Raw genomic sequence first — 27,904 nt, forward strand, 5'->3', positions numbered from 1 at the left:
CCTGCACAACCAGTAACAGCGCCCCAATTTACCCCCGCCAACTAACGGCTTACAGGAAGATGCCCTCCGAGCCAGTCTCCAAATAGTTGTCAAGTGTGGAGAAATAAAAGTGACATGCTTTAATTAATTTCATCCAAACAGTCAAAAACCAAATGACTGTCAACTAGAATGTTTTTAAGTGGCCCAGTTCCCACTCCTCTGTCCATTCCTCCCAAGGTGTGTGGTATGGGACAGTGATGGGCGAGGCTAGCGGGGCGTGGGAAGGTGAGTCTGGGGCAGGCAGAGCTGGAATGAGTGTTTTCAAGGAACCAATAAGTCATAAATGTCCTTCTTCCTGTCAGGGTCAACTCATCCAAGAGGGGAAATGACCCCCTTGGGGACCATCTCATAGCCTGCCCCCTAGTTGGAAATACTCTTGGTGCTTCCCTCCCAACTCTCTGGCACCCAGTTCGCCCTGAGCAGGTGATGCTGGTGGCTTGGATACCTGCTCTGTAATCACACATGAACTTCGGAGTTTCTAGATTGAGTGTTGGTAATTTTATAAACAGCCTTTCTTGCTGGCAGGTTTTGTGCATTGGTTAGGACATCAATCAAAGACTGATGAACTTAAAACAGAGACAAGAGAAGCTGCTGGGAACTGGGGAGAAGTGAATGTGACACTGGTATGGGGTCAAAGGTGAAAAGACCAGCACATAGTCTGAACTTTTTTCAGTAGGCAGTAGGTAGTGTTTGGAGGGAAGTAAATAGATAGTTCTACCTTAAACACACCCAGCAAAATCCCAGCAAAATTCTTCACAGACCTCGAAAGAATGGTACTCAACTTCATATGGAAAAGCAAAACACCCAGGATAGCCAAAACAAACCTGTACAATAAAAGAACTTCTGGGGGTATCACAATCCCTCACTTCAAACTCTACTACAGAGCTACAATACTGAAAACAGCCTGGCATAAGAACAGACAGGAGGACCAATGGAACCAAACTGAAGACCCAGATATTAATCCACACACCATGATTTTTGACAAAGAAGCAAAATAAATAAAATGGAAAAAAGAAAACATATTTAAGAAATGGTACTGGCATAACTGGATATCAACATGTAGAAGAATGAAAATAGACCCATATCTATCACCACGCACAAAACTCAAGTCCAAATGGCTCAAAGCCCTCAACATAAAGCCAGCCACACTGAACCTCACAGAAGAGAAAGTGGGAAGTACACTTGAACACATTGTCACAGGAGACCACTTCCTAAATATAACCCCAGTAGCACAGACACTGAAAGAATTAATAAATGGGACCTCCTGAAACTGAGAAGCTTCTGTAAAACAAAGGACATGGTCAACAAGACAAAACAGCGGCCTACAGAATGGGAAAAGATCTTCACCAACCCCACATCAGACAAAGGACTGATCTCCAAAATATACAAAGAACTTAAGAAATTTGTCACCGAACAAATAATCCAATAAAAAAAATGGAGTACAGACCTAAACAGAGAACTCTCAACAGAGGAATCAAAAATAGCTGAAAGACACTTAAGGAAATGCTCGACATCCTTAGTCATCAGAGAAATGCAAATCAAAACAACTCTGAGATTCCATCTTACACCTGTAAGAATGGCCAAGATCAAAAACACTGATGACAACTTATGCTGGAGAGGTTGTGGAGTAAAGGGAACACTTCTGCATTGCTGATGGGAGCACAAGCTGATACAGTGTGGCGATTTCTCAGAAAATTAGGAAACAACCTTCCTCAAGACGCAGCAATACCACTTTTGGGTATATATCCAAAGGATGCTCAATCGTGCCACAAGGATATGTGCTCAACTATGTTCATAGCAGCTTTGTTTGTCATAGCCAGAACCTAGAAACAACCTAAATGCCCCTTGACCAAAGAATGGATAAGAAAAATGTGGTACATTTACACAATGGAGTACTACACAGCAGAAAAAAATAATGGCATCTTGAAATTTGCAGGCAAATGGATGGATCTAGAAAACATCATATTGAGTGAGGTAACCCAGACCCAGAAAGACAATTATCATATGTACTCACTCATAAGTGGCTTTTATACATAAAGTAAAGAAAAACCAACCTATAATTTACAATCCCAGAGAACCTAGACAACAAAGAGAACCCTGTGAGAGACGTGCATGGATCTAATGTGCATGGGAAGTAGGAAAAGACAAGATCTCCTGAGTAAATTGGGAGCATGGTGACCTTGGGAGAGGGTAGTAGAAAAGGAGGGGAGAGGAGGGAAGGGGAACAGAGAAAAACCTGAAGCTCAATAAAATCAATTTTTAAAAAATGCTCACCCTTCTGAACTGTGCTGAATAGGTTGGAATGGGGGCTGCAGGGAAGAAGCTTTCAGTGTGTTCACGAGAAGTAAAGAAACCTCCAGCTGAAGGAAGAGACAAGTGGTACACAAGGGCACGATAGTTGAAGGAGTCATTTTTCTTACTTCAAAAAGTCAGATGAAAAAATATCTGGCCTAGGCCAACATTCCTGGTCGGAAACCAGAAGATAAAAGCAATGAGCCTGGTGCTTGGTTTGTCTCTTACTGTGTGGCCAGGATGTTTTACCAGAGATCCTCAACTTGTCTTCCAAATAAGGATGGTCCTATAGGTTCCCCTCAGAGATTGTCTTAGAATCAAGTGGGATACCAGAGGAGTATAGTGACACAAACCTGCAGTCCTGTCACTTGAGGGGCAGGAGGACCAGAGTTCAAGGTCACCCGTGTCCACACAGGACGTTCTGGGCAGCCTGGATTTCATGAGACCATCTGAGTGCAGGTGCCATTATTTAAAACCTCTCCTCAATTGCACACCCTTAGCATAGCAACCTCAGAGCTTTAACAAGTCACGTGGAAGTGTAGGCAGCATGGGGTTCCTCTTTTTTCAAAATAGACTTTAGATTTTCATTTAAATGGTGTCTGTGTGTGGAAAGCAGAGTCTAGTCAGAGATGTTCTTCTCTCATTCCGCGTCCTACTGCTTTAAGACATGTTCCCTCACTGACACTGGACTCATCGGGTCAGCAAGACTAGCTGCCCAAGGAGCGCCAGGGTCCTCCTGTCTGCCTCCCCAGCACGGCCGCTACAGGCACGCGCCACCATGCCTGGCTCCTCTCATTGCTGCTGGGGATATAAACACGGGTCCTCATATTAGTGGGGCAATCACTTTGCCAGTTGAGCCATCTTCCCAACCCCAGATTTCAGTTTGGTTTTAGTTCATTTTCAGATTTTCAAAAACAGTGGTAAAAAGATTGGGAGTTCTTATATACCCCACTCCTGTACTCAGAGTCTCCTTGTGCTGTCAGCTTGCAATAGAATCAGGTGTTAGCTCCAATAATGAATCACCATAGAAAGTGTGTGTGTGTGTGTGTGTGTGTGTGTGTGTGTGTGTGTGTGATGGAGGGAGGGAGAGAGAGAGAGAGAGAGAGAGAGAGAGAGAGAGAGATTCTCATGTCCTTTGTTTTGTGATGACGTCACCTTCTGATAACTATAAGAGGCACTTGGGGAATAAATGACATCAAGTCTGCCCTGCCCCATCGCTCCCTGGCAGCAGAGTGACCCAAGGTGGGGTGTGACCTTACAGCCAGCCTCCCAAAATTCTGGTTTGCTTGCTTGACATCCTTGGCATCTGATTACAAGGGCTTTAGCAATGAAAACAGTTCAAGTCAAAATAGTCAAGCTCCCCAGGCTGTCTGAGCTGTGCACATATTCACATACTCCTTGGAGAAATACTTGCTGAACAAGTGCTGTGGACTGCGTGGCTGTCTGCTCCGCAGATGCAGCAGCAAGCAGAACAGATCAGTAGTTCTCACTTCCAGGGAGCTTCCATAGCCGCCAAAGATACAGACAAAGTAATCATGTCCCTGATTAATGCTACAAAGCGGAAGAGCGGAGGTGAGCCGCAGCAGAAGCTGGGAGTACTGGGGAAGGCAGTCTGAGGAGCTCGCGTCTAAAATTAAAAAACAACCAACCAACCAAACAAACAAACAAACAAAAACCTAAGAAAGAGGAATAGGATTCTAGAGGAAGCAAAGAGAATAAAAGTCACAGAGAGGAGCCTGTGTAAAGGCCCCGAGGCAAGACGTCCTAGGAGCAGCGCAGATAAAAAGCTGAGCAGAAGAGAACACAGGAAGCTGGAGAGGTGGATGTGGGTCCCACCATGTTGGGTCTCACAGACCTGGGTAAAGAGTCTGGAGCAATTAAAAGTGTAATGGAAAGACGTTGGCACACTCACCAGGGAGTGACCTGATTAGATCTGGAATAGCATAGCAACAGACAGCTCTGTGGACAACCGCGCATGGAAGACATGAAAATAGCATTGTGCAGGGAGCTGTTGCAATGAGCCCTGGACCTGCAATCCTCTGACCGCGGCATGCACGTCATGGCACATCCATCCTACGCCATCACACACACACACACACACACACACACACACACACACACTAATAAGGACAGTAATGTTGTCATTTAATTAATAGACAAAGGAGCACAATGGGCCCAGTGTCCAGTTCTGGGGGAAGCCAACATTTAGAGGTCGGGAGAGGAGCTAGCCAAAGAGTGAGAAGAAATAGAAATGGCAGAGGAAGGAAGCCTGGGGAGCCGCATCGCAGAGCCAGTGAACTAGAAGGTCGCCCTTCGTGGCTGGAGGTAAGATGAAAGTGGAGAAGCCTCTGAAAAAGGTCTTGCAGATGTCCCCTTAACGCCACCTGGTTGGGGTGCAGGGCTGGCCTTCCTACTGGTTGGATGATTTCAAGTCCTTGATGTAGCCTGAAGAGTACCCGAGGCGGATGTGGGCGGTTCCCTATACTCTGCGCTAAAGAGAGACACTGACTTCTGAGCTAAGGAAGATTGCTCCTTGTTCTCCATTTTTAATGGTGGACATGGCTGGCAACTTAGTTCATAGAACGATGTAGATAGAAAAAACTGATAATAGGGGAATAAAAACCTTCAAGAAAGCAAAAGTAGGTGAGGTCAGGACCGAGTGGAGAGACCCTGGCTCCACCAGGAGCAAGGACACCTCCTCCATGGTGAGAGAAATGATGATTATCCTAGGAGAGCGAGTTTGAGAGTCAGAAAGGACCACATGGGAGGAGTCATATTGGGTAATATATGATTTTGTTCGTTTTAATAGGTACAACTGACATAGTTATAGAGGATAAATATGTGATATAGTTCTGTTCTTCTTTTGTAATTTATTTTTTATTTTATATGCATTGGTGTTTTGCCTGCATGTCTGTCTATGCGAGGGTGTCAGATCTCGGAGTTACAGACAGTTGCGAGGTGGGTGTTGGGAACTGAACCCCGGTCCTCTGGAAGAGCCGCCCGTGCTCTTAACCGCTGAGCCGCCTCTCCAGCTCCTATAGTTCTGTTCCAACCACCTTTTAAGTGACAGCTAGTTCTGAATGGAAAAAAAACAATGCAAATTTGCCATTTTAGAATATATGAAACTTTATTAAAAAGAGAAATAGTGCGACAAAACTACTTTGTGGTTTGTTTTCATTAAAAAAATGAAAAAGGAAAAAAAGGACTTTCACAACTAAACAAGTTTTTGACTTACTAAAGGAAAGCCATAGGTGCTCACCATACTTCTCATGTAATCGTTCAGCCTACCATGCATGAACTCGAATAAGTCACAAAATCACACTGTCAGTAGTTAGCAGGTCAGAATTCAAACTCGTGTGGATGCCCTGTTTTGACAGGGCGTTCAGGCAGACTAAAACAGAATTAGCAGTAGCATCTGGCTTTATGTGAGACTGTGGTTTCTATCAATTTCCCCTCACCAAGAAGATTAAAATAAAGCACGAGAGATCCCTTCACCAGAGTATTTATTAGGTCCTACTCGTTCACCTGGACACTCAAGTGACCCACTGCTAAGGCAGGTCTAACATCATGTGTCTGGCCACGGCATCCCAGGGCAGCTTGTCCTGAGCCAAGGTAGATTCCCAGTCTAGTAATAAACAATGTTGCTTTCATCAGTCTTCCGTGTAACCTCTCTGTCCCTAGGAGAGGACGCACCGTGTCCCGCACTCCATGCTTTTGTTCATTGTTTCCTGATTGCGTCAGTCGTGGCAGCTGGAATCCTTGTTTCAAAACCTGATCTAGTGGTTTAAAAACCACCAGGACACCCCTTTCTGGCCGCCCTCCGTCCTCTCAAGGCTATGTCTTTAACAAGCATGGAATACAGGGTTTTAAGAGATTTTCCCAGCCAGTCAGTTGCATTGATGTATGCCTCCTGCCGTCCCTCACATGATGAAACTGTAACTTTCACAGAAAATGGAGATGTGGAAAAATGCCCAACAAATGAATGAAAAGTCAGACTGAGGGTTCAAGCCCTGACAGGGAGTCTCTGGCTTACAGTGAAGAAGCCACACCTGCTCCTTCACTGGTTGTAGCCCTCCCTCATCCTGAAATAAGAACCCACTCACTAGTTGAGTTTTGAAAACAGACGAAGTCATGGAGACACATGGTAAAAATGTAGCATGAAGTGAATTGTAAATGTTCAAGTATTCCTACAGGTTGAATTAAAAACAGCAGCAATGAAATAAATAACCATATAACTTTGGCTTGTATCACAGACAATACACAGGCTCTCTGCATCAAGGGGGGGAAGGCCTGGAGAGCTACTGGAAGCCCCAGAGAGACTCATGTGGTCCATTCCCATCAGCTCATACTGACTTGGACATTCCCCACCAACTCTTCCGAAAGTTGTTCACCCTGGAACAGCTGAGGGGATGATTTCACATGTCAGTGTGATTCTAGACATACAGATGTCTGAGGCTCTCTCGTACCCCCTAGGAGCTTCCCATCTAGAAACCTTGGTGACTAGCTGAGGAAGCACCATTCAGTTTAAAGCCATGAAAGTATCTCTCAGAGGGTACCCCCACCCCCGCGTCCCGGAGTGAGTTGTGCACAAAACAGACTGGTGGCTGACACTTCTCAAGCCAGTGCATTCTCCTTTTTCATGTATTTTCTACCTGAGAATCATTCACAGACGTTAAAATAAATAAATAAATAAAAGCACATTGCTTTAGATGGCATTCCAGAGGCTCAGAGGCCTGATCTAGGATACAGTGTCGAAGTTCCCTGGTGAACAATGCATTGGTCCAGTGTCCCTGCTGGCCACTGTGCGGCCAGTCACAGAGCCTGACCGCTCTCTGCCGAGAAGGCCAGAGCATTCAGAGAGCATCTGTGGGGAGTGCACAGGACTGGACTTCCCTGTAAGCCGTCTGCCTTCTCGCAGAGCGGAGTCTGAGGGAGAGAATCACAGTGGCGACCAGAAGGAGGAGTCCCAGGATGAAGAGGATGACCAGGGCTGCCTTGGCTCCTCTTGGACGCAGATTCTTGCCAAAGAAATAGAGGTCTTCCTTGCCAGGTTGTTCTGTGAGAGAAGGAAGCGAGGCTTGGGTACTTGCCTCCCACGAGGAGTCAGACACTGGGATACTCACATAGGGTTTGGAGAAGGTGTCCTTACCTTTGGAGGGCACTGTGACTGCATGGGATCCTGCTCCAGAAGGGGACTTGGTAGAATATGGAGTCCTGTTGTCTGGACAAAATACATACATACATGCATACATACATACATATATGTGTGTATGTATAAATGTTTGTAAATAGAGATCCTTTTCATGATACATGAAAGTCATGTCTTTTGACCAGTCAGGGCTTTACCCCCACCCCATTTCTGTCGTCTTTCTTGAATGCCTACTGGACTGTTTAACACCAGTATTAAGTACCACCCTCTCCACTTTCTGAGTGTCTGCTCATCCATTGAGATCCCTCTTTAGATTACAGCATCTTATGCTTTGGCTCATGTCCCAGACTATCAAACATGCCCTCTTCCTCTGCCTCCTCCTCCTGCCTCTGGACCCTGTGCTCTGCACTCTGTTTCTGCATATCTTTCTCCATGTGATTACCCATTCACTTATTTGTCTTTCTTACTTGACTCTGAGCCGCTTGGGGTCTGTCACTGTTTTTCCTCATGCCTCCTGTTTTTCCAGGTCTATGGGAGGATTGGTGCCATGAACTGGCATCACTGACAGACAGTACCTATGTTCCTGAGGACAGTGTAGGTGGTCTCCATGCCAGCATGAATGTGGTCAGATACATGGCAATGCAGCAGCCATGTCCCTGGGTGATCAGCAAACAGCTCAATGGTTTGAAATGTCCCAGGAAAGAGATCATACACATCTTCTCGGTAGAAATTATCTATCTGCAAACATCAAAAGACATGGCCTGTGGCTTCTTTTGTTCAGCATGGTAATAAGAAAAAGAAGAGTGAAGAAACTCAGTAAGTAGAAGGAAGGAATAAAAAATGGCGAAAGTCAAGAAAGCAGGAGCAGAGCACAATAGAGATGAAGAAAGGTGAAACTGGTTTTTTCTTAACAGATCTGTTTGATAAGCTTGCAGTGATGACCATCCACAATGGCCTTAACACCTCAGTATAAAACAAGGTCAGTACAGAGCAAACTGACCCAGAAAAAAAAATGACACAGGAACAGCACTCAAAGCACAGGTGTAACCAGGGGCATGAGCACTCTAGTGTGTTTCCCTGGGGAAGGAAAAACCTTGACACCTCATCTAGAACAGTTGGACAGAGTCTTACAAAAAAAAAAAACCATACACTTATGGCACCCAACATGGGGCCCGGATTTCACATAGGGCCTGAGAAAACTGAAAAAACAAACAAACAAACAGATATGGCTCATTTAAGAGGCATTGCTGTGCAGCAGAGCACTTGAGCAGCTAGGGCACTAGGTAGAAACAGCAAGCTAAATAAAAACATGTGCCATAGTGTGAGCACCTACTTCCTAGAGCAGCTCCCAATTAAACAAGGCTCCCAGTTAAACCAAACCCATGGGCTTAAGGCTCAGCTCTCAAGGACCCAAAGGGAGGGCAGAGCCAACCACTAGAGTCATAGGGAGGAGGGCCTAGATGCTGCTTAGTAGTTTAAGGCTTGGCTCATGAGATCAGAGAATGTTACAAATATACAGTAAAACAGGTCCAGACCAAAAGGACCTTCAAACGGGTTACACTGTTCATGGGTGCTTAAGAAAGAAAAGAAAATGGGTACAGACAATCTTAGGAAGAAATAGTTTTAAAATAATTATCTAAAGTCTTTAAATAAAGAATAAAGTAATATATAAAAAAGAATAAGCTATATAAAGATAGAAAATACACAAGGCCTCTGGATCCTATATGGTGTTTTGTTGACCTTGAATTTTTTGAATGCTGATCAGACAACTTTTGAGAGACACTGGATTGTAAAAGAAACTGTTGAATTAAAGCAGCCTAGATATTTCATGGATGTCTTAACTTTAAAATGGAATTCAGAAAATATGTTGCATTGGGGGAGAGGTTGTGCTTTTGTTTCCACAAGAAATAAAAGGCTATGGATTTTTTTTTAGATTAATAGAGACCAGATTTGATTGGAGGAGACCTCCTGAAAATATTGCTATAGACATTAAGAAATAAACCTAGAAAATCTACAATATAGGTGATGTATATGCTGATCTCTTGACATAGAATCTCTAAGACATAGAGCTCTAAGACAGGATAAGACATGGTAAGCCTTGTTGGGTACAGAATCCTCATGACTTATTATTACATATGACAAACTTATAAAGTTAACATAAAAAAATCTTTGACTGTCTTGTGTACAATGCACAGTTCATACTTGTGTTAATAAAGACATTTATGTTATCTTTGAAAGTTTGTGTGTTTTCAGAGTAAGAGGAACATGAAACTGGGTGGCTCAGGTGATCCGGCCTCTCAGAGTGTCTCTGTTGATGATTCCTCAAGGCTACCAGCTGAGATGGTCCAGCCTCACAGACTATTCTAGTAAGGACTTCACATAAGACTTGTACTTTCCCATTACACAAAGACTGGACAACAAATGTTATAGCTAGTTTTCTTAGGACTTGACCATTTCCTCAGTTTTCTCAGGGTTCCCTGGAGATGCCATCATTCCCAGATAACAGGAAGCAGTCTAGAGTATGCAACACCCATATTCCCAAGAGGAGGGGTAGGTGGTATTTGGTCACTTGGTGGTTTATGGATATTTGTCATCCTTCAGTGGGGATACAGGAATATAAAATAAAAAGCAACTATTTATGTCAAATATTTTACATTGGTATGGATATATATATATATGTACAAATTTAAGATTATTTTTGTTATACCATATATGTTTCTACTCTTATTTAAGGTATTATACCTATGTAACTTATTTAAAAATGTAATGTAACATTCTAGTCCTTAAAAGCCATTATTATAAACTGTTTAGGACAATTAAAAATGCAGAATAGTAGTTAGTCATCTATACACCAAACCTGTAGTCATGTTAGTCATATTTTTAAGGTTAAATAGATATTTTTTACATAAATAGCTGATCTTCAAATGCTTCAGAGATCTATATAATTTATGATGTTTAATAATCTAAGGCTTTTCATGATAGAGAGATACATCTGCTCCTGGCAGCAACAATCTACTTCATAAAAGAATGACGGATGTCAAAGAATCTCCAGTCAACCAGCTGCGTCCATAATTTCTATAGTTTAAGAAATTGCTTGCTCTGCATTTCTTGTTTACTCAGGTAATATTATATCATTCTTTTGTCTCTGATGGAGTTGAAGACTACATATAGTTTTCCATGTTACCAAATTCAGAAAAGAAACTTATATAAGAGATGTAAAGTTTATTAGATTGAAAAGCATAAAAGCTTAAATTGTTTATCTAAGAAAATGTTTTAAGGTCTAAAAAGATAATATTAGATGAGCAATACAAGTTAGGATAGGAAGTAAATTTGGTACATAACTTTGGACTCACCAAGATAGGATAGATAATGGAGGACTTTCTCAGAATTTGCTAAATGTAATTCTTATTTGATAATTGTTCTTATTGCATATAGTTTTACTGTGTTAAAGCAAAACATTTCTTTTTATTTAGACAAAAGGGGGAAATGTTGCAGAATATTTAATTATGTAAAGATGTGTTGCATTTGTTTATGTTGCAGAATAGCTGTTTAATTATGCAAAAATGTATTGGATTTAACAATGTAGATATGTGTTGCTGTTTTACCTTGACTGCCTAAGGCACCTGATTGGTCTAATAAAAACCTGAATGGCCAATGGTGAGGGAGGAGGTATAGGCAGAACTTCTGGGCAGGGAGACTAAGTAGGAAGAGGAATTTAGGCTCCAGGAAGAAAGAAAAGGAGATACCAGGACCCAGCCAGACATGGAGAAATCAACAAAGTGGGACATACATAAAAAAACAAAAGTAAAAAGCCCCAAGGCAGAACGCAGATGAAGAGAAACATGTTAAATTAAGTTAAACATGTGGGACAAACCTAAGGTAGGCTGAGCATTCATAATTAGTAAGTCTCCATGTCTTTATTTGGGAGCTGGTTGGTGGCCCAAAGAAAATTCCAACTCCACATTTACCACATGGTTTAGCAACTCAGCACATTTTTTCTAGGAAATAAAGACTTGGATTCATGCATAAATGTGTGCATCTATTTATAGTGACTTTGACTCTCCTTGGAGACCCTTTCATGGTTTCATCGGGAAAATTAATACATGGCACTGTGTCCTCATGATGGACTGCAACTCTGTGAAACAAAGTTGTCACATGCATGAGACCCAGCACCTGTGCTAACAAAACAGGCAGATGTGAGATACTACTGCAAGTTGCTTGGCTTCTACACAAGAGATATGTGTAGCATTATTAATAAAACCCAGAGACAAATATCGGAGTTCAACCTGAAGGTCAGAAAAACAAAACAGCCAGCCATTGGTTCTTACCTCTACTTCAGGCTAATATGGTGATCCTGCCTCCAGGAATCTCAGAATGAGACTGAGTGCTGTCTCCTCCCATTTTATATTCCTCTTAGAGCTGGAATTAAAGGCCTATACCACTACTGCCCAGTTTCTATGGCAAACTAGTGTGGCTACCAGGATTAAAGGTGTGTGTCACTACTGCCTGGTCTGTGAGGCTGACCAGTGCAGCTGTTTTACTCTCTGATCTTCAGGCAAGCTTTATTAATTAAAATACAAATGAAATATTACTACAGATATAGTCTGTGAAATTTATTATTTTAATTTCATTTTAGATGTTAACATCTGTGTGTGTGTGTGCGTGCATGTATGTTCATAAGAATGTCGTAATACATGTGTGGAGGTCTGAAGACCGCTCTTAGGGCTCGGTTCTCTCCTCACACTGTGGATCCTGAGGGCCAAGCTCAGGTCATCAGCCTAGCAGGACAAGCACTTTTGCTTGATGGGCCATCTGGAAGGCCCAGGAAGAAGGATCTCTTGTTGCAGTTTGGGAGGCTGGGAGCCCACGATGAAGAGGCCTGACCTGGTAGGTGCTTCCTTGCTGCACTGTCCTGTGGCTAACGGCACAAGGACACAATGCAGAGAGCAGCAACTCAAGTCTGCAGCCTCGGCAACATGACCAGCACCTCTCTATTCATGAGAATTCCAGCCTAAAACTGATCGCCGGCCATCAGGCCCCACCTGCCCACACAGATGGGACTTGGGATCAAGTCTCCAACATGTGATTTGGGGGAAGCACATTCAGATCATAGCAGAGACAGAAATAGAATGGTGTTAGCCAAATGTTCAGCCTGGGTACGAAGCAACCTACAAGGGTAGTGGAGTGGAGAGGGGTGGGCGTGATGGGAATTCTCTGCTTTAATTGCTGGCTAGACCACTGTGCTAACAACAACAACAAAAAAAAAAAAAAACAAGAATCTTACAGTAAGTGGAATTTTATGCAATGTGAATTAAATCTTCGTTTTAAACATACATAATGTATAGATGAGCTTTTTATAATGTTATGATTTTTTACTTAACATTTAAAATGTGTATTGAAAAATGAACTTTCTGAAAACGCTTTAATCTGTGACACTCTAATCACTGTTGACAACACCTGACTGCTCTGAAACACAGACATTTCAGTAGATTATTGCTGATTCCTGTTCACTAGCATTGGGCTGGTTCTGTTGCCTCGTGTATCAGATTTGGTTATATTGCCTCTTGTAGGAAGCACCAGAACCTGAGATGTTTAGACTTTATCCCTAAACATTGATTCATCAGGTCTGGGGTGAGGCATGTTCTTTAAACAGCTCCAAAGGTGATTCTACCATGCAGCCAGCATTGCTCACATGGCAGAAGGTCACACGCGGTGAATCCCAGATCTCAGACAAAAGTCAAGATGAAGCTGCCCAATCTGGAGCTCAAAAGATCTCCCTTACTAGACAGGGCTGTTTTATTAACTGGTCAAGAAGAACAAGAAGTAGAGATGGCAGGGAAGGGAAAGAAATAAGGAGAGGAGGAGAAGGAATGAGAGAGGAGGGGAGGAAAAGGAAGAGAATGGAAGGGATGGGAAAGGAATGGGAAAGGAAAGACCAGGGGAAGAGAAGAGAAGGGACTGGAAGGCACAGGAAGAGGAGGACCAGGGAAAGCCCCAAACACATGGGAGTCCATACACAGTGGACTCCACGTTGCTCACAATTATGGCCAGACCACTGATGGCAAAACTCTCATCTGAAACTCAGAGAGGTTGGTGGTTTACGAGAAATGATATAGACATAAACATTAAGAAACACACCAGGAGAAGTGTGTAGCCACTCTGTTCTATTCTCTAATGAGTCCTTCTTGGCCTAACCCCCTTCCTCTCAGAAATGCCCTAACTGTTCCTGCAGTCTCCCCCGAACACTTCCCCGATACTTACCTTGAACAGAAAGCTCTCTGCATGGTAATGGATGGTGTGTATGTCCACTTCGCTTCCTATTCCCAGCAAATACCAGTTAGTCATTGTGTCTTCTGTCATTATGAGACCAGGAAGGTTTCCAAATATCTTGCCATTAATGGCTAAGAAGATGAAAATAAGATACCCTCAGGTTAGTGGAGGACAGGTGCCCTTCACCCCAATGGTAGAAATGGTTCAAGGTCTAGGCTATTCGTATTTTTATCTGCCAGACAGGCAGGAGCCGGCCTCCCTCACTTGTCAATGACCCCACCGTTCTAGATCCAGAACTCAGATAACCACGAAATCTTTGCATATAGGGATATGGGAAAGAAACATCTCAGTTTTTCTTTCAGAATTGCATCGCAAGTAACATGGTGCTTGTCGTTTACTGCACAGGCCTCTTCGGGAAGCCAACTGCAAGAGTGTTGGTGAGGAGCCAGATTTAGATTTCTCCCATACTATACATGAGTGAACCAAGCCACAAAGAAACTAGTACATACATGTGTGTGCAAAACATATATGTATAAATATATATAATGCACACACGTCACTCCTGCCCAAACTATCAAAAAGCGAACTTCTTTAAGTGGCACCCAGTTCAGTAACACACTTACATGAGATAAAATTTGTGAGTGACATTTCATGTACCAGAGAATTAATCCAAATCCTTAATTTTGACCACACAGAAGCTGCGATGGATTCAGATTTAAACTTATTATCAATAAGCGACAATTTGATCTTTAAAAAAGTGACTTCTTCACAGCTTCCAGTCTCAGAGGCAGTTAAGACTAAACAAAAGGCACAGAGCCTCAGTGGTGAGGCTGGTTCACTCCTGAAAGGGTTTCAGAGGGCTTGTGCAGGTGTCCCTGGAGGAGAGCGGGTTCAGAGGAGGGGCCTGGGTCTCAACAATGGCGTCTCAGCAGCAGTCTCTCTTTAAACACTCGCATACCCTCGCATACCGTGCATCTTGTTGCTCTCTTCAAAATCATCGGTGCGCCTGAAATCTCGTGGATCTTTGTTGAGATACTTCTTAATATTGTCATCCAGATACCACGATTCATTCTCATCAAACACCAGGAACAAGAGAGCAAACTCGTAGTCCACGTCACTTCTTCTTCCCTTCTCATTCAGTACCCCTTCTCGGCATGTGATGAGAGGCCCCATCAAGCCACTGTATGTATCCTGGAAGGATAAAATGACCAACGTTGATGAGCAATTAAATGTGACATCCTTGCCACCCACCACCCTTGTAGCATGGACACCACCTGCTCTTTTGTCCTGACTCAGTCCACCGCCAGCTGGAATTTGCATAGCACAAGTACTCAATATATTTGAGATGCATAATTGAATCAACAAATAAGTTTCCCGTGCTGCTCATGTACAAATACACTTCCAAATGAACTGTGTGCTGATCTCCTGAACTCCAAGACATTAATTCCTAATATCTAAGGTGCTGCTGAGAGCACAGAAGGGGAAGAGAACGCCCAACTTTAACAACGATTACATTTTGCATAGGATATGACCCTGGTTTGGGGTCTGGTTTATGTCATTTGATTAAACACTACCGCAGTTTTACATACAACAGGTTCATAACTCAAAGTCGTCATCGAATCTTTGCTTTTTAATTCTCAGACTATTTATGATCCAAAGATTCTGCAGTTTTAGTTAATCATGGGGTGTGCTTCTGTCCCTGAACCCCAACCATTCTTCTAATATGAGCAGCCTGAGAGATGGCTCAACCAGGAAAGACCTGCCACCAAACCTAATGACCCAAGCTTTATCCCTGGGACCCACAAAGTAGAAGTAGGGAATCTACTTCTTTGCTGTGCTCTGACCTTTACGTATGTGCTGTGCCATGCACATGTGTTTATGCACACATGCATAAATGTAATTAAAAGAAAAATATTTCACACCTTCCAGAATCAAAAACAAAATCTATTGTGGGACACTTGTTTCCTTCCAAACTAGCATATTCTCATGAGATTCAAATTAACTTGGAGGTTCTATGCTTAGAAATTAAATAATATTTCATTTGTATATTTCTATACCAGCAGTTAGAAAACTTAAAATAGTTATAAAGCATTATATACTAAGTATTTTTTTTTTTTTGCTTTGTGGGTCATACTGCCTATGTTACACCCATGGGTGTGGTACTGCTGGGTAGATACAGCTGGATTTGGCCAGTGGACTATTGTTTGAGACCCTGTTCTATGTCATGCCCCTTTTACATGTGCCCACAGAATGGGAGTGGCTTCAACCTTGCAACCAGCCCAGTTCCTCTCTCCACCTTACCTTCACAAAGTTTGCTGTTGAATAGTATACCCATGGGATACAATTAGGATCAGAGGGTCCAGGACCCGATCTCTTGGGGACATTCCATCTGTAAGTTTTTATTTCTCCTGACATTAAAGAGAAGATTGAAATTGGCTATTAGATTTACTTGAAGAACTACACTCAGACCTTTATACGCTCTAGTGAGTGGAGATAATTTCTCACTTGCCAGACATGTTCTTACTAACGTCATTCACACCTGATTCCCATCGTCTCGAACTGGTAGAGCATCTCTGTGGTTTCCCTTAGGTTTGCTATTTCTATTGTCGACCAACATTCAGGATGTAAAGATGTATTTCGCACTCCCCTGTTCATCCTGCTTGACTTTGGCACACTTTGTCCTCCAGGGTCCCCATCTTTGCCACTGATACAGTGATGATTAACCCTGATTGCCAGCTTGAGAGGCTCTCCAGTCACCTAGGAGACAGTGCGGGCGCACCTACGGCACCTGATCTAGTTAGACCCTGTGTTTTCTTTATGATCTAGATAACAAGTTACCCAGGTCAGGGTAACCGTTGAGCTTATCTGGGATGAAAAATCTTGATTTGATTAACTGAGATGGCCCTGTCCCATGGATGGGATCCTAGACAGAATAGAAAGGGGGCAAGCTGAAAACTAGCATCCATCTCTCTGTTTCCCGACCACTGATGAGATATGACCCACAACCTCACATCCCTGCTACCCTGACTTGACAGGAACTGTAACCTGGAACTCTTTCTTCCTTAAGTTTCTTCACCAGAGTCTTTGGAGAGTGGCAGAGTCTTGCCATATAACCTGGGATGTCCTCAAACTCACCATCCTCTTGCATTGGCTTCTCAACTGCTTAGCATGCACTGCACATCTGACTAGGGCTTTCTGTTTAACTGATATTCGACAAACTACTTAATTTCACTGACTTACAGTCTCCTTATCAGTATACTAGGTTAGTCTCCATATTTTGAGATTTTTTTAAAGGATTAATTGAAATTATGTAATTAAATACATGGAGGTAGTGTTTCACACTCTGGGTGGTTAATAAACATTAATTTTTTTGTTTGTGTTTTTGTTTTCTGAAACAAAGTCTCCCTGTGTAGCACCGAGTAAAAACAAAGCAGCAGGAAACGGGACAGAGAAGGGAACAAAGCCCCTCAGTCCCATGGTTTCATGTATGAACAACAAAACCCACTGTGTAGGCCGGCTTGGCAGAATCCATACTCCGTTTTCTGGAAGATAGCTCAAACAAGAGAGCGACCAGCTAAGGAGACAGGCTTAAGGATGTCTTAAACTCCATGATCTTTGAATGTCCTTATCAGTACCCCTCATAAACCACACACCACCTTTCGGTTTCATCTACAAACTGAGAGGAAGTTCTCTACAGTGAGAGAACTGAGTAAGCAGGATCACTGTAAACTGAATCTTTAAACTTTGCTTAATCTTTGAACCTGGTTGTAAATTACAACATTTGAACAACGTGACATCAGCGGCTACAAAACCATGTGCACAGTGAGGGCTAAGATACTTCAGTGTGATCCTATCTCCCGAGAAGCCCAGCCCAACCCCTCGGCAATGTCTAAGATACTTCATTGTGAGTCTATCTCCTGAGAAGCCCACCCCAACCCCTTGGGTGTGTGTGGCCCTCTTCTTAAAAAACTCTAATTTTGCTTCATGCTGATGCCTGCTACACCCACACGGAGGCTTCTGGGAAGGACTCCTCCTTGAGCTGCGTAAGCAACAGTGTCTCATCAGGGGTAAGAGGTCAACAGGCCTCATCTCCCACTGTTGCTGACAGACTAAGCTAGCCCCAGCCTCGAGGACTCTCACCTGACCCTCCTGAGTACTCGTAAGCACACACCACCACACCCAGCTGACTTCTTTATGCTCTAAAAACAAGTGTACACACCCACTATGAGTAGGCGCCATATCTATACGTCACTGGGGCTGACCCAGGATCTTGCCCTGAGTCAATATATTCATATTAACTGGCATGGTAGCCACATTGCAGAAGATTCAGCTGGAAGCGTGTTCTAAATCATGAGCTCCTTGGACTATCTACACCCCGGTCCCATCTGATCAGAACAACGAACCGAACCGTTGCCTTAGTGTGTGTATACAGAGCAAAACAGAAGTGATGTCTTCATGGAGCTCCCTTTCCCTCCGCTGTAACGGTGGCAGGGACACAGCTTCCGTGTGATTTCCACCGTCTCTTTGAAGTCCTTTGCCTTGTGAGGGACTAGACAAAGAGCTGGATTTGGCTTCAGAAGGGCAAGTGGCTGCAGGTGCTCTTTAACTGGGACTAATCTGTTGTTTACCCAGTGGCAATGGAAAGGGTTTCGGTAAATGTTTGATGCATGGCTGTGGTAGTCTGTCTTCCACCTTGTTCCCAATTGGTAAGACTGTCTTGGGAGTTATGGACCCTTCAGGAGGTGGGTCTTGCTGAGAAGGACATCTCTGGGAGTAGGCTTCCAGAGTTCATAGTCTCGCCCCACTTTTAGCTTGCTCTGTCACTTGTGTTTGAAGTGTGAATTCTCAACTTCCCATTCCAGATGCCTGAAGCCTCCTCTGACTTTATGGAGCTTTTCCCTCTGGAACTGCAAGCCCAAATAAGCCCTTCCTTTTCTAGTGGCAACAAACAGTAACAAACACAATGGCTCGATTTCAAAAGAAAATAATTGAGAGTTGCTGCTTACTTTTCAGTTTTAAAAATGTATTTGTTACTGCTGTATGTGTGTGTATATGTACGTGACAATGTGTGTGAGTACAGGTGGTGTGTATCATGGCACACATTGGTCAGAAGACAACTTTCAGGACTCAGCTCTTGCCTCCCCCTTTATTGAGGCTGGGGCTCTTGCTGTCTCTGCTGTGGGACATACTTGAGGCTGCTTGGCCTATAGCTTCTCACTGATTCTCTTGCATCTGCCTCCCATCTCACTGTAGGAGTGCGGGGATAACAGACGCACACGGAGTGCAGGGATAACAGATGCACATGGAGTGCAGGGATAACAGATGCACACGGAGTGCGGGGATAACATATGCACATTGAGTGCGGGGATAACAAAGGCACACGGAGTGCCGGGATAACAGATGCACACGGAGTGCGGGGATAACATATGCACACGGAGTGCGGGGATAACAGACGCACACGGAGTGCCGGGATAATGATGCACATGGAGTGCAGGGATAACAAACGCACACGGAGTGTGCAGGGATACACTGAGAGCAGGGATAACAGACACAAACCACTGCATCTAATTTTCACATGAGTTCCAGGGACTAAGCTCAGGTCAGACTCAACAGACACCTCACCAAGGAAGGCATGCAAAGGGCAAGCATGTAATGAAAAGATAATGAAAATCATAAGCCATTGAGGCACTACCAGCTAAAGCAGTGAGTCCATACCACCATGTACCTGTTGGAATAACCAAAGGTTAAGACAGAAAATTCTGGTAAGGATATGGGACAAGAAGGCCCTCTCATCCAAGGTGGGAACAGTGTACAGCCACTTCTGGAGACAATTTTACTATTTCTTTAAAACCACCATATTCTCACCACACCACCCGGTGGATGTATTCCTTAGCATGCACTCAAAGCAGTTGAATATTTTTGACCATACATAAACCTTCATGTGAATATTTCAAAAAATTCTCCACCATTTAGAACTTTTTATAATCTATGTTCCTACTAAAATGGTTCGTTGTGTCTCCCTTCTCTCCCCTCAGCTCATCTTGGTCACTTCAGAGAAATGTGTGGTGAAGGGGTCAGGTCCTGGAGTCAAACAAACAGAGCTGTCACGGTCATTCACCCAGGGCCTGGTCTAGTTATTTGCTATTCTGTACCTTCATTGTTGGTTAAATGGACATAGCCACGAATATCTCATGAGTTGTAAAGGTAAAACGCTCCCATTTTAACATACTCGGATAGGATGCGTCTTCAAATTTGGAACATGTTATAGTTTAATTGAAAGTGCATTTTCTTTCCTTGTTTTAGTAACAGATAAGACAGCAATGGACACTATGACTAATGACTTCTGAACTGACAAAATGGTGTCTGCATTGTGGGATTGCTGTTAGGATGGATTATGGGTGTTTTGTTGTTTCTTTTCTGTTTCAAATGTTGAAAATGATCTCTGACCCAAGGTACCGCTCAGTGGGTTCGCCATTGGTGTTCCCATTGGACATATGAAGAGCCCATACCCTAGGGACTAGGCTGTGACTGAGACACAACTAGGGCGTCATTCAAGACCCTCGGAGACCAGAAGAGGAGATCTCGGTGACCTACCTCATCAGGATGCAGCAGACCTTGCGTGTGACTTACCCGGCTGTGTAACAGGCACTTCGAGACGTTTCCCACTATCCGAGTCCTCCACACCCTGGGCTGTGATGGAGTAGGGCCGACTGGCTTTGTTCTTAAAGATGATGAGGATGGAGTCCCCCACCTCAGCATGGATCATTGGGCCTAAAAGCAAAACACAGCCAGGACATCACAAATACTATGTCATGCTTAGCAGTGGGGCCAACCTGAGTTCAAATTCTTCCTCCTTCCCTGAACTGAAGGCCTTGGGTGAATCATGTAATCAGAATCTCAACTTTCTCTTTTGCAGAATGGGTTCACTAGAACTGCTCCCACAGGACTATTAAATGGCATTGCATAGGCTTTGTAGAGTGTATTTCTCTCATCGAAGCCAAGTATTCAGGAAAGGCTTAGCTTCCTACCGCTCTAGAGCAGCAGTGTTTTGTTGTAAGCTGTGATCCTTTGGATGAAAAGTGTCCCCTGTAGTCTTGGTCTCCAGTTGGTGGGAGGTTTAGGTGGTTTAAATTTGCTAGAGTATGTCAGTAGGGATGGACTTTGAGATTAAAATCTACACATCTCTAGTCTGCTTACTCTAAGTTTGCCCGGTGTCTGCCCTGAAAGATGCGAGCTCTCAGCTTCCTGCTCTTGCTGCCATCCTGCTGTCTTGCCTCCCTGCCGTGCCAGACCCCTAGTCCTCTGGAAGCGGGAGCATAGAAAAGCCCATCCTTCTACAGGTTGTGTTGGTCATGGTGTTTCCACAGGAACAGAAGACTGACAAATGCTAATGCAGTGTGAAACCTTGAGGGATCCAAATCGCTGATGGTTTAGTAAATGGGGTTGATACTAATAACGAGCTCCCATGAAACGATGGGAAATAAAGGGACTTGGGGTAGCAAAGCCATGTTGCATGACTGGCACTGACTCTCGACACGTGGATACCGTGTCATTGATGCCCGTCTGGTGCAGTCTCTCAATATGTGGATATTGCCTGACCACTGGTATCTTCCTCATGCCGAGTGCCTCTTGCTTTGCAGTGCTAGGGAAACACCCTGACAAGATGCAGTGAGGGGCTCACAGTCATCTTCAGACTCCCATTGCAGAAGCGTCTCCCACCTGAGCCCTAAGGTTACTACTGCTTGGGCATTTGTTGTGTTCTACGTTCATCCAGAGATATGCCCTTGGAGGGTTAACAGTGTGGCAACACCCATTCCTTTGTCACTGAAGCAAGCTATGCCTTTGATCCTTAGGAACACGGATAAGGTCATCAATACATCTAAAGTTTGTTGAACTATGGTTTTCTCCAGAAGCAAAAAGGAACTGCTGTGTGTTTAAGCAGTAAGCATGGATATGGTTCAAGGCAGTTTGCACACATTAAAGTCATCACTCACTACTGTTTACCAGTCCACTGCACAAGCCTTACTGGCTAAAAAAGTGTCTTCTAGCTGGCAGAGCAATGTGAGGGGACACAGAGCAGTGGTGGAAAGAGGCGGACCTGACTTGTCCTCGCTGAGTTACTGGAAGTCCAGGCCACTCTAAGCTGCAAATAGTGAAGGAGCCTCGCTCTCCACTGGACGATGGCTGTGAACTTGCCCCTGATGTATGTCCCTCATTTTCCCTGTTACCAACCAAGCCAGGCTCTTGAGGAGCACGCCCAGCCCCCTCTGCTAGCCCAACCCTTTTCTTTGGAGCTCTGAGAACACTCGCAGCTCCAATGAATGAGTCATGGATTACTCATGTGAAAATGGCAAACAAGCTGGTGAGACAGCTGAACACGGAGGTGTGGGGGAGGGGAGCATGTCATCAATGCCAGGCTGTTAGTCATTATGATATTGGAAACACTGTGTAACCCACGCTCCTGAAGTTACCTGTAGTGTAAAAAGCAGAGAAGTATTTCCCAAGTCCTCTAATTTAGTCTTCTGCCTTAAAAATATTCTTTTCAAATGGGGTGCATCTAATGTCTCCCAGGTGAGGGGAAATGGGAAAGGAAGCTGAAAGGGCATTGTTGATGGCCAGTCACACAGCTGGGGCATTGGCCAGCCCAGAGTCCGTGCTTACACATGGTTGGTTCTGAGGTCTATAGGTCATGTTAATATCTGTCACTCCTGCCACCCAACACACAAGGGGGCTCCTTTTGGTTCATGCTCAGCTTTTTAAAAAATTGTCTTTATTGAGCTCCACATTTTTCTCTGCTCCCCTACCTTCCTCTCCCCTCCCTTTCTACCCTCTCCCATGTTCCCCATGCTCCCAATTTACTCAGGAGATCTTGTCTTTTTCTACTTCCCATGTAGATTAGATTCATGTATGTCTCTCTACCCTAGTCCATTTTGTTGTCTAGGTTCTCTGGGGTTGTGAATTGTAAGCTGCTTTTTCTTTGTTTTATGTCTAAAAGCCATTTATAAGTGAGTACATGTGATATTTGTTTTTCTGGGTCTAGGTTATCTCACTCAATATGATGTTTTCTAGATCCATCCATTTGCCTGCAAATTTCAAGATGTCATTTTTTTCTGCTGTGTAGTATTCCATTGTGTAAATGTACCACATTTTCCTTATTCATTCTTTGGTCAAAAGGCATTTAGGTTGTTTCCAGGTTCTGGCTATGACAAACAAAGCTGCTATGAACATAGTTGAGCACATGTCCTTGTGGCACAACTGAGCATCCTTTGGGTATATACCCAAAAGTGGTATTGCTGGGTCTTGAGGAAGGTTGTTTCCTAATTTTCTAAGAAATTGCCATCTGATATCCAAAAGGGCTATACCAGCTTGCACTCCCACCAGCAATGCAAGAGTGTTCCCTTTATCCTACAACCTCTCCAGCATAAGTTGTCATCAGTGTTTTTGATCTTGGCCATTCTTACAGGTGTAAGATGGAATCTCAGAGTTGTTTTGATTTGCATTTCTCTGATGACTAAGGATGTTGAACATTTCCTTAAGTGTCTTTCAGCCATTTTAGATTCCTCTGTTGAGAGTTTTCTGTTTAGGTCTGTACTCCATTTTTCTATTGGATTGTTTGTTCTTTTGATGACCAATTTCTTGAGTTCTTTGTATATTTTGGAGATCAGACCTCTGTCTGATGTGGGGTTAGTGAAGATCTTTTCCCATTCTGTAGGCTGTTGTTTTGTCTTGTTGACCGTGTCCTTTGCTTTACAGAAGCTTTTCTGTTTCAGGAGGTCCCATTTTTTGGTTGCCTCTCTCAGTGTCTGTGCTACTGGGGTTATATTTCGGAAGTGGTCTCCTGTGCCAAGGCATACAAGTGTACTTCCCACTTTCTCTTCTAGGCTCATGCTCAGTTTTATAGTGTGTTCTATGTCACTGTGCACACTGAGCCAGGACCTTGAGGAGGTCCCACAGACACTCTGCCCAAAGTCCTAGTCATCAAACTGTTTATGAAAATTTCTCAGCACAGCAGAGAGGTGGGAAAGGGGCTCAAGAGCATGAGATACCTGGTTGATTGCCCTGATGACAGGGATCCCAAGGTGTGTGTGTGAAAAGTGGGGCTGGGGGGGTGGAGAGATATGCCCACATGCCCACCCTCGGGGCTGACAGTGCCTGGCTGAAATTGCCTTACCCAGGAGTTGTAGGTGGTCCTCTCTTGGTGGCCTGGCTTTAATCTCCACAAATTCTCCATTTGTGTATTCCCTGTAAACCACCTTCTTGTACTGAGAGCCGATCCAGTTTTCAGTGTGGTTCATAAATATGTCCCCATGTCTGCAAAGAAATCAAGGTCGTCAGAAGGCAGGAAGACCGAGAGTGCCTCTGCTATCTGGAGTGGTTCTCCCCACCCCAGCTGGTCTCCCCAGGGAGCTGGCTTTTGCAATGCCTCTGAGAGCAGGGCTAGCAATGGCACCTCAGAGCTCCTCATGTCCCCAACCTAGCATGGACCCATGGCCACCCTTGGAAGCCATCATTGTCACCCACAGCATGGTTCTACACTAGGCTAACTTTAGAAAATCCTAACATGCAACAGAGGCTGTGCTTCTCTGGCTGGTACTGGGTGAGCACGCACACACACACACACACACACACACACACACCCCTCACAGAAAACACACTCACACAATAAATATACACACACACCCTCCTCACAGAAAACACACTCATACACACACACACACAGACACCCACACATGTGCACGTGTGTGCCCCCCTCAACTCTAAAACCCTCCAGGTTCCATGACTGTCATTCTTCCACTCTGAACCCCCCCCAAGCCTGCAGGGTGGGTACTGTGAATGTACAAGTACATAATTCTTGTTATTTTCATGTTCTAGTCACCCACCAAACAGTGGGTTTTGTGTGTACCTGTTTGAGAACACTTTAGCAGATGTCAGGGTGTGCTAACACTGACCTCAGCTCACAGCACTGTACTCAACCTGAAGGAAGTCGCTCCAATTCTTTCATTCTCCATAAACATATCTCAGCCCTGCTGTGCTTGGGAACTTGAGACGGGGCTTCCACACCCCTGCTCTTTCCAACAGTGGACCCCATAAAAGCACACAAACGTGCACACGGCGGAATGAAATGGGCCAAGAGCACTTGTGCACGACTGCAGGGCTGAAACAGACTCCGAGATCTGCTTCAGGCGCCACTGGCTGTGGATGTGTGCACTGAGCCTCTGACGTTTTCACAGCTCTTTAGACATCTTCACATTGTCACGGGAACCTCAAGCATTTCTGAGCGGTTTGAGAATACTCCGGGGTCACCCTCCCTTCCAACGTGTCCCCTGGGCCTTCCTGGAGAAGAGGCCTTTTACACCACTCTGGGAGTGGGGCACGCCAAACAGACTTTAACAAGTAGGCACAATATTAAGGACAAGCTCTATGTGTCTGTCATCGAGGTAAACCACAAAAGATGGAGAAGAAAACTCAGACACAGCTGGGTGTCGTGGCACAACTACAATCCCATCTGCTTGCGGTGGGGCAGAAGACTGGGCCACACAGTGAGACATTGTCCCCAAGAAAACAAAAATCACTTTCACTTCCAGACAGGTCTCCCAAATCAGCCACCTGTGTTCTAAGGCAAGAACAGTGCCGCATGGCTCTCCCTCCTCCTACACAGCCTCCCTTCTACTCTCCTCTCTGCACAGAGTTCTCCCCAGCTCTAAGGCTGACCCGCTCTTCCTCATGGGAAACCTCTCAGTGACCCTCTCTGCAAACTTTCTCAGCTTGGTTCAGGCCCTGCACTATCTGTTTTCCCTAAGTTCTGAAGCTGACTGGCTGTTTCTTCCCACCACCAGATACTCTGTCATGGTAAACATTGGCTCTCTTGATCATGGTGAGCCCTCCACCCATCCCGCCCTTGTGTATGCTGGTTGCTCTGTCGAGAATTAGTCCCCTCTTCTTGCACTGCCTTATTCCACATCTCATTTCAAAGACTGCTTCCTCTGGGAGCCTCCCCACCATCCCGCCTCCAGATGGGACTGTGTGCTCCACTGTGAGTTCTCACTAAAGCTCCCCTCTGTTAGAGATTGTGTCCCTCCCTGCTTGTTCCAGCATTATCCTTGGGGACCACGTATTCAGTGTGGGAAAGCCCCAGTCTTTGCCCCACATGGTTTCGCCAGGATTTGCACAGAGGATATTCAATAGATACATAGAATAGCACCTCTGCCTTGACTACACTTATTGCAAGAGGAGAGAGTCTCCTTTTACAGTCAGCGGGTCTTAGCTGAGCTTGTGACTGGCACAGACCCCGCTTGCTATTTCCCCGCTCTCCTCTGCTGCAAAAGGCAGCAGAAATTGCTGTACGAGAGCTTTGTTAAAGCTGATGCTGGGAAGGTGCTGCCGAATGAGTCAAGTGTGCTGCGAGGCCATCATGACGAATTGCCTATAAAAGTTTTAGCAGATGCCTGGTGTATAATTATTGTTCAGTAGATGTTCATTATGGTGACTCCTGGGATTGCTAAATTATACACACTCTGCTCTTCAAGCTCAAGGGTGCTAGCACCATAACTTCATTTTTCTTTAACAATTTAATCTACTTTTCCCCCCAGATTTCCTCTTTTTGCACAAATCTGATGTGAAGTTGTGCTGATGGGTCCATGTGTCACCTTTCTGGAATTTTGATGCCTTCCCAGCACACTCTAAAGAAACCCCCAATGGGTCATAGGAAAGGGTAGAAAATGGAGAAGAGGAAGGAAGGGGAGCAGAGAAAAATGTCTAGCTCAAAAAAAAAGAAAAAGAAAAGGAAAGAAAGAAAGAAACCCCTAATGAAGAAATTCAGGTACTGAGAGGGTCTGTGCTGATCAGGACAGCAGCAATAAATGTCTCTGAGATGATTTGTGCCAGGAACAGGGTAAAAATTAACAGCCTTGGGGCAAAATCAGATGTGTAAGCCAGAGGTGTGCCCACATACACCTGCAAGCTTCTCCAGAGGCTGAGGCAGGGAGTCAGAAATTGAATTCCAACCTGGATAACTCAATGAGCTCCAGTCTCCAACAAGAAGCTGCGGATCTTAGCGATAGAGTGTTTATGTAGCATACAGGAGCCTCAGTTTGATCCCCAGGACTAAAAACAACTATGGGCACAAAAGCTGGGATGGAGAGAACCTGATCTCTCAGTTCCTATCATTGGAGACACTGTGGGTATACACCTCAACAGCGTTCACATGCCATCGTGTATGGGGTCAGAGGAGGATGACTTTTGGGAGCTGCTTATCTCCCTCCACTATGGGATGTGGAGACTGAACACAGGTCATCAGGCTTGGGCAGCAAGCTCCTTACCTACTGAGCCATTTTGGTCTCCCTAGGCTTCATATAAACTGATAAAACCACAGAATTTGGTACACTTTGAATCTCTGGTGGTGTCCGTACCCCACTCACTTTCATTGGTTTATGGTCAATAACCAGAGCAGTGGGAAATTAATTCATTTTATCTGTCTTTCCCACCAGCAGTCTCTTGTTTTTCTATGCCTTCAGCCCAGAGTCCCAGAGTTGCAGAGCTGGAAGCTAGACTTTCCTGCTCCTTCAAATCGACTGGTGCTTCAAACATAAGTTAACATGAAGACTGTGGTAACTAACACCAGCCTCTTAGTGAAATGATTGCTTTAGAAACGGCCAAGTTAGTTTTCATTTTCCACAGAAAATGTTCCACCAGTGTTTAACTTGGACCGGCAACACAAGCTGTCCCAAAGAAACATGTCTAGATTAGCAAATTATTTGTGAATAATTGAGTAGATTTTAAACGCTCCTGCCCTCGGGGCAAAACTTCTCCATAGTCACTTTGATCTTTTTTTCATTACAGATGCTCTTACCCAAAACAATGGCTGGCAAGTGAGAAAAGAAACTGAAGTGTTGAGCTTCAGGAAAGCAAAGCTAGAGGTGTCGGTGTACTGCAGACATGAAGGGTTTGTAGGCGGTGGGAGGTAATGAGAGCCTGGCATAGATGCTAAGAGCAGGAGAGACCGTGTGTTATGTTGGAGAGAAGCGATTTTTCCTGGGACATCTGCATTCAGCTCCTGCTCTGCCAAAGGTTACCTGGATGCCCGGCTCTTCCCGCCGAGGCTCCCTCATCTCTGTGCCAGGGCAGGAGGAAGTGGTGGAACAGACGTGGTAAGGT

General features: G+C 44.4%; 1 protein-coding gene across 1 annotated transcript in view; it reads right to left on the reverse strand.

Annotated features, from left to right (window-relative positions):
- Positions 1–7,184: 7,184 nt before the first annotated feature.
- Positions 7,185–27,904, reverse strand: part of Hephl1 (hephaestin like 1) — a 57,827-nt gene continuing 37,107 nt past the window's right edge. The window contains exons 13-20 of the mRNA XM_038323346.1: positions 23,922–24,061; positions 20,381–20,521; positions 16,052–16,158; positions 14,719–14,941; positions 13,742–13,881; positions 8,056–8,218; positions 7,481–7,552; positions 7,185–7,387 (exon numbers count right to left, since the gene is read on the reverse strand). Of these exons, the coding sequence (XP_038179274.1) occupies positions 7,185–7,387; positions 7,481–7,552; positions 8,056–8,218; positions 13,742–13,881; positions 14,719–14,941; positions 16,052–16,158; positions 20,381–20,521; positions 23,922–24,061 (1,189 nt within the window). The remainder of the gene's footprint in view (positions 7,388–7,480; positions 7,553–8,055; positions 8,219–13,741; positions 13,882–14,718; positions 14,942–16,051; positions 16,159–20,380; positions 20,522–23,921; positions 24,062–27,904) is intronic.

The sequence above is a fragment of the Arvicola amphibius genome, chromosome 3 (genome assembly GCF_903992535.2).
Source record: "Arvicola amphibius chromosome 3, mArvAmp1.2, whole genome shotgun sequence".
Lineage (NCBI taxonomy): Eukaryota > Metazoa > Chordata > Mammalia > Rodentia > Cricetidae > Arvicola > Arvicola amphibius.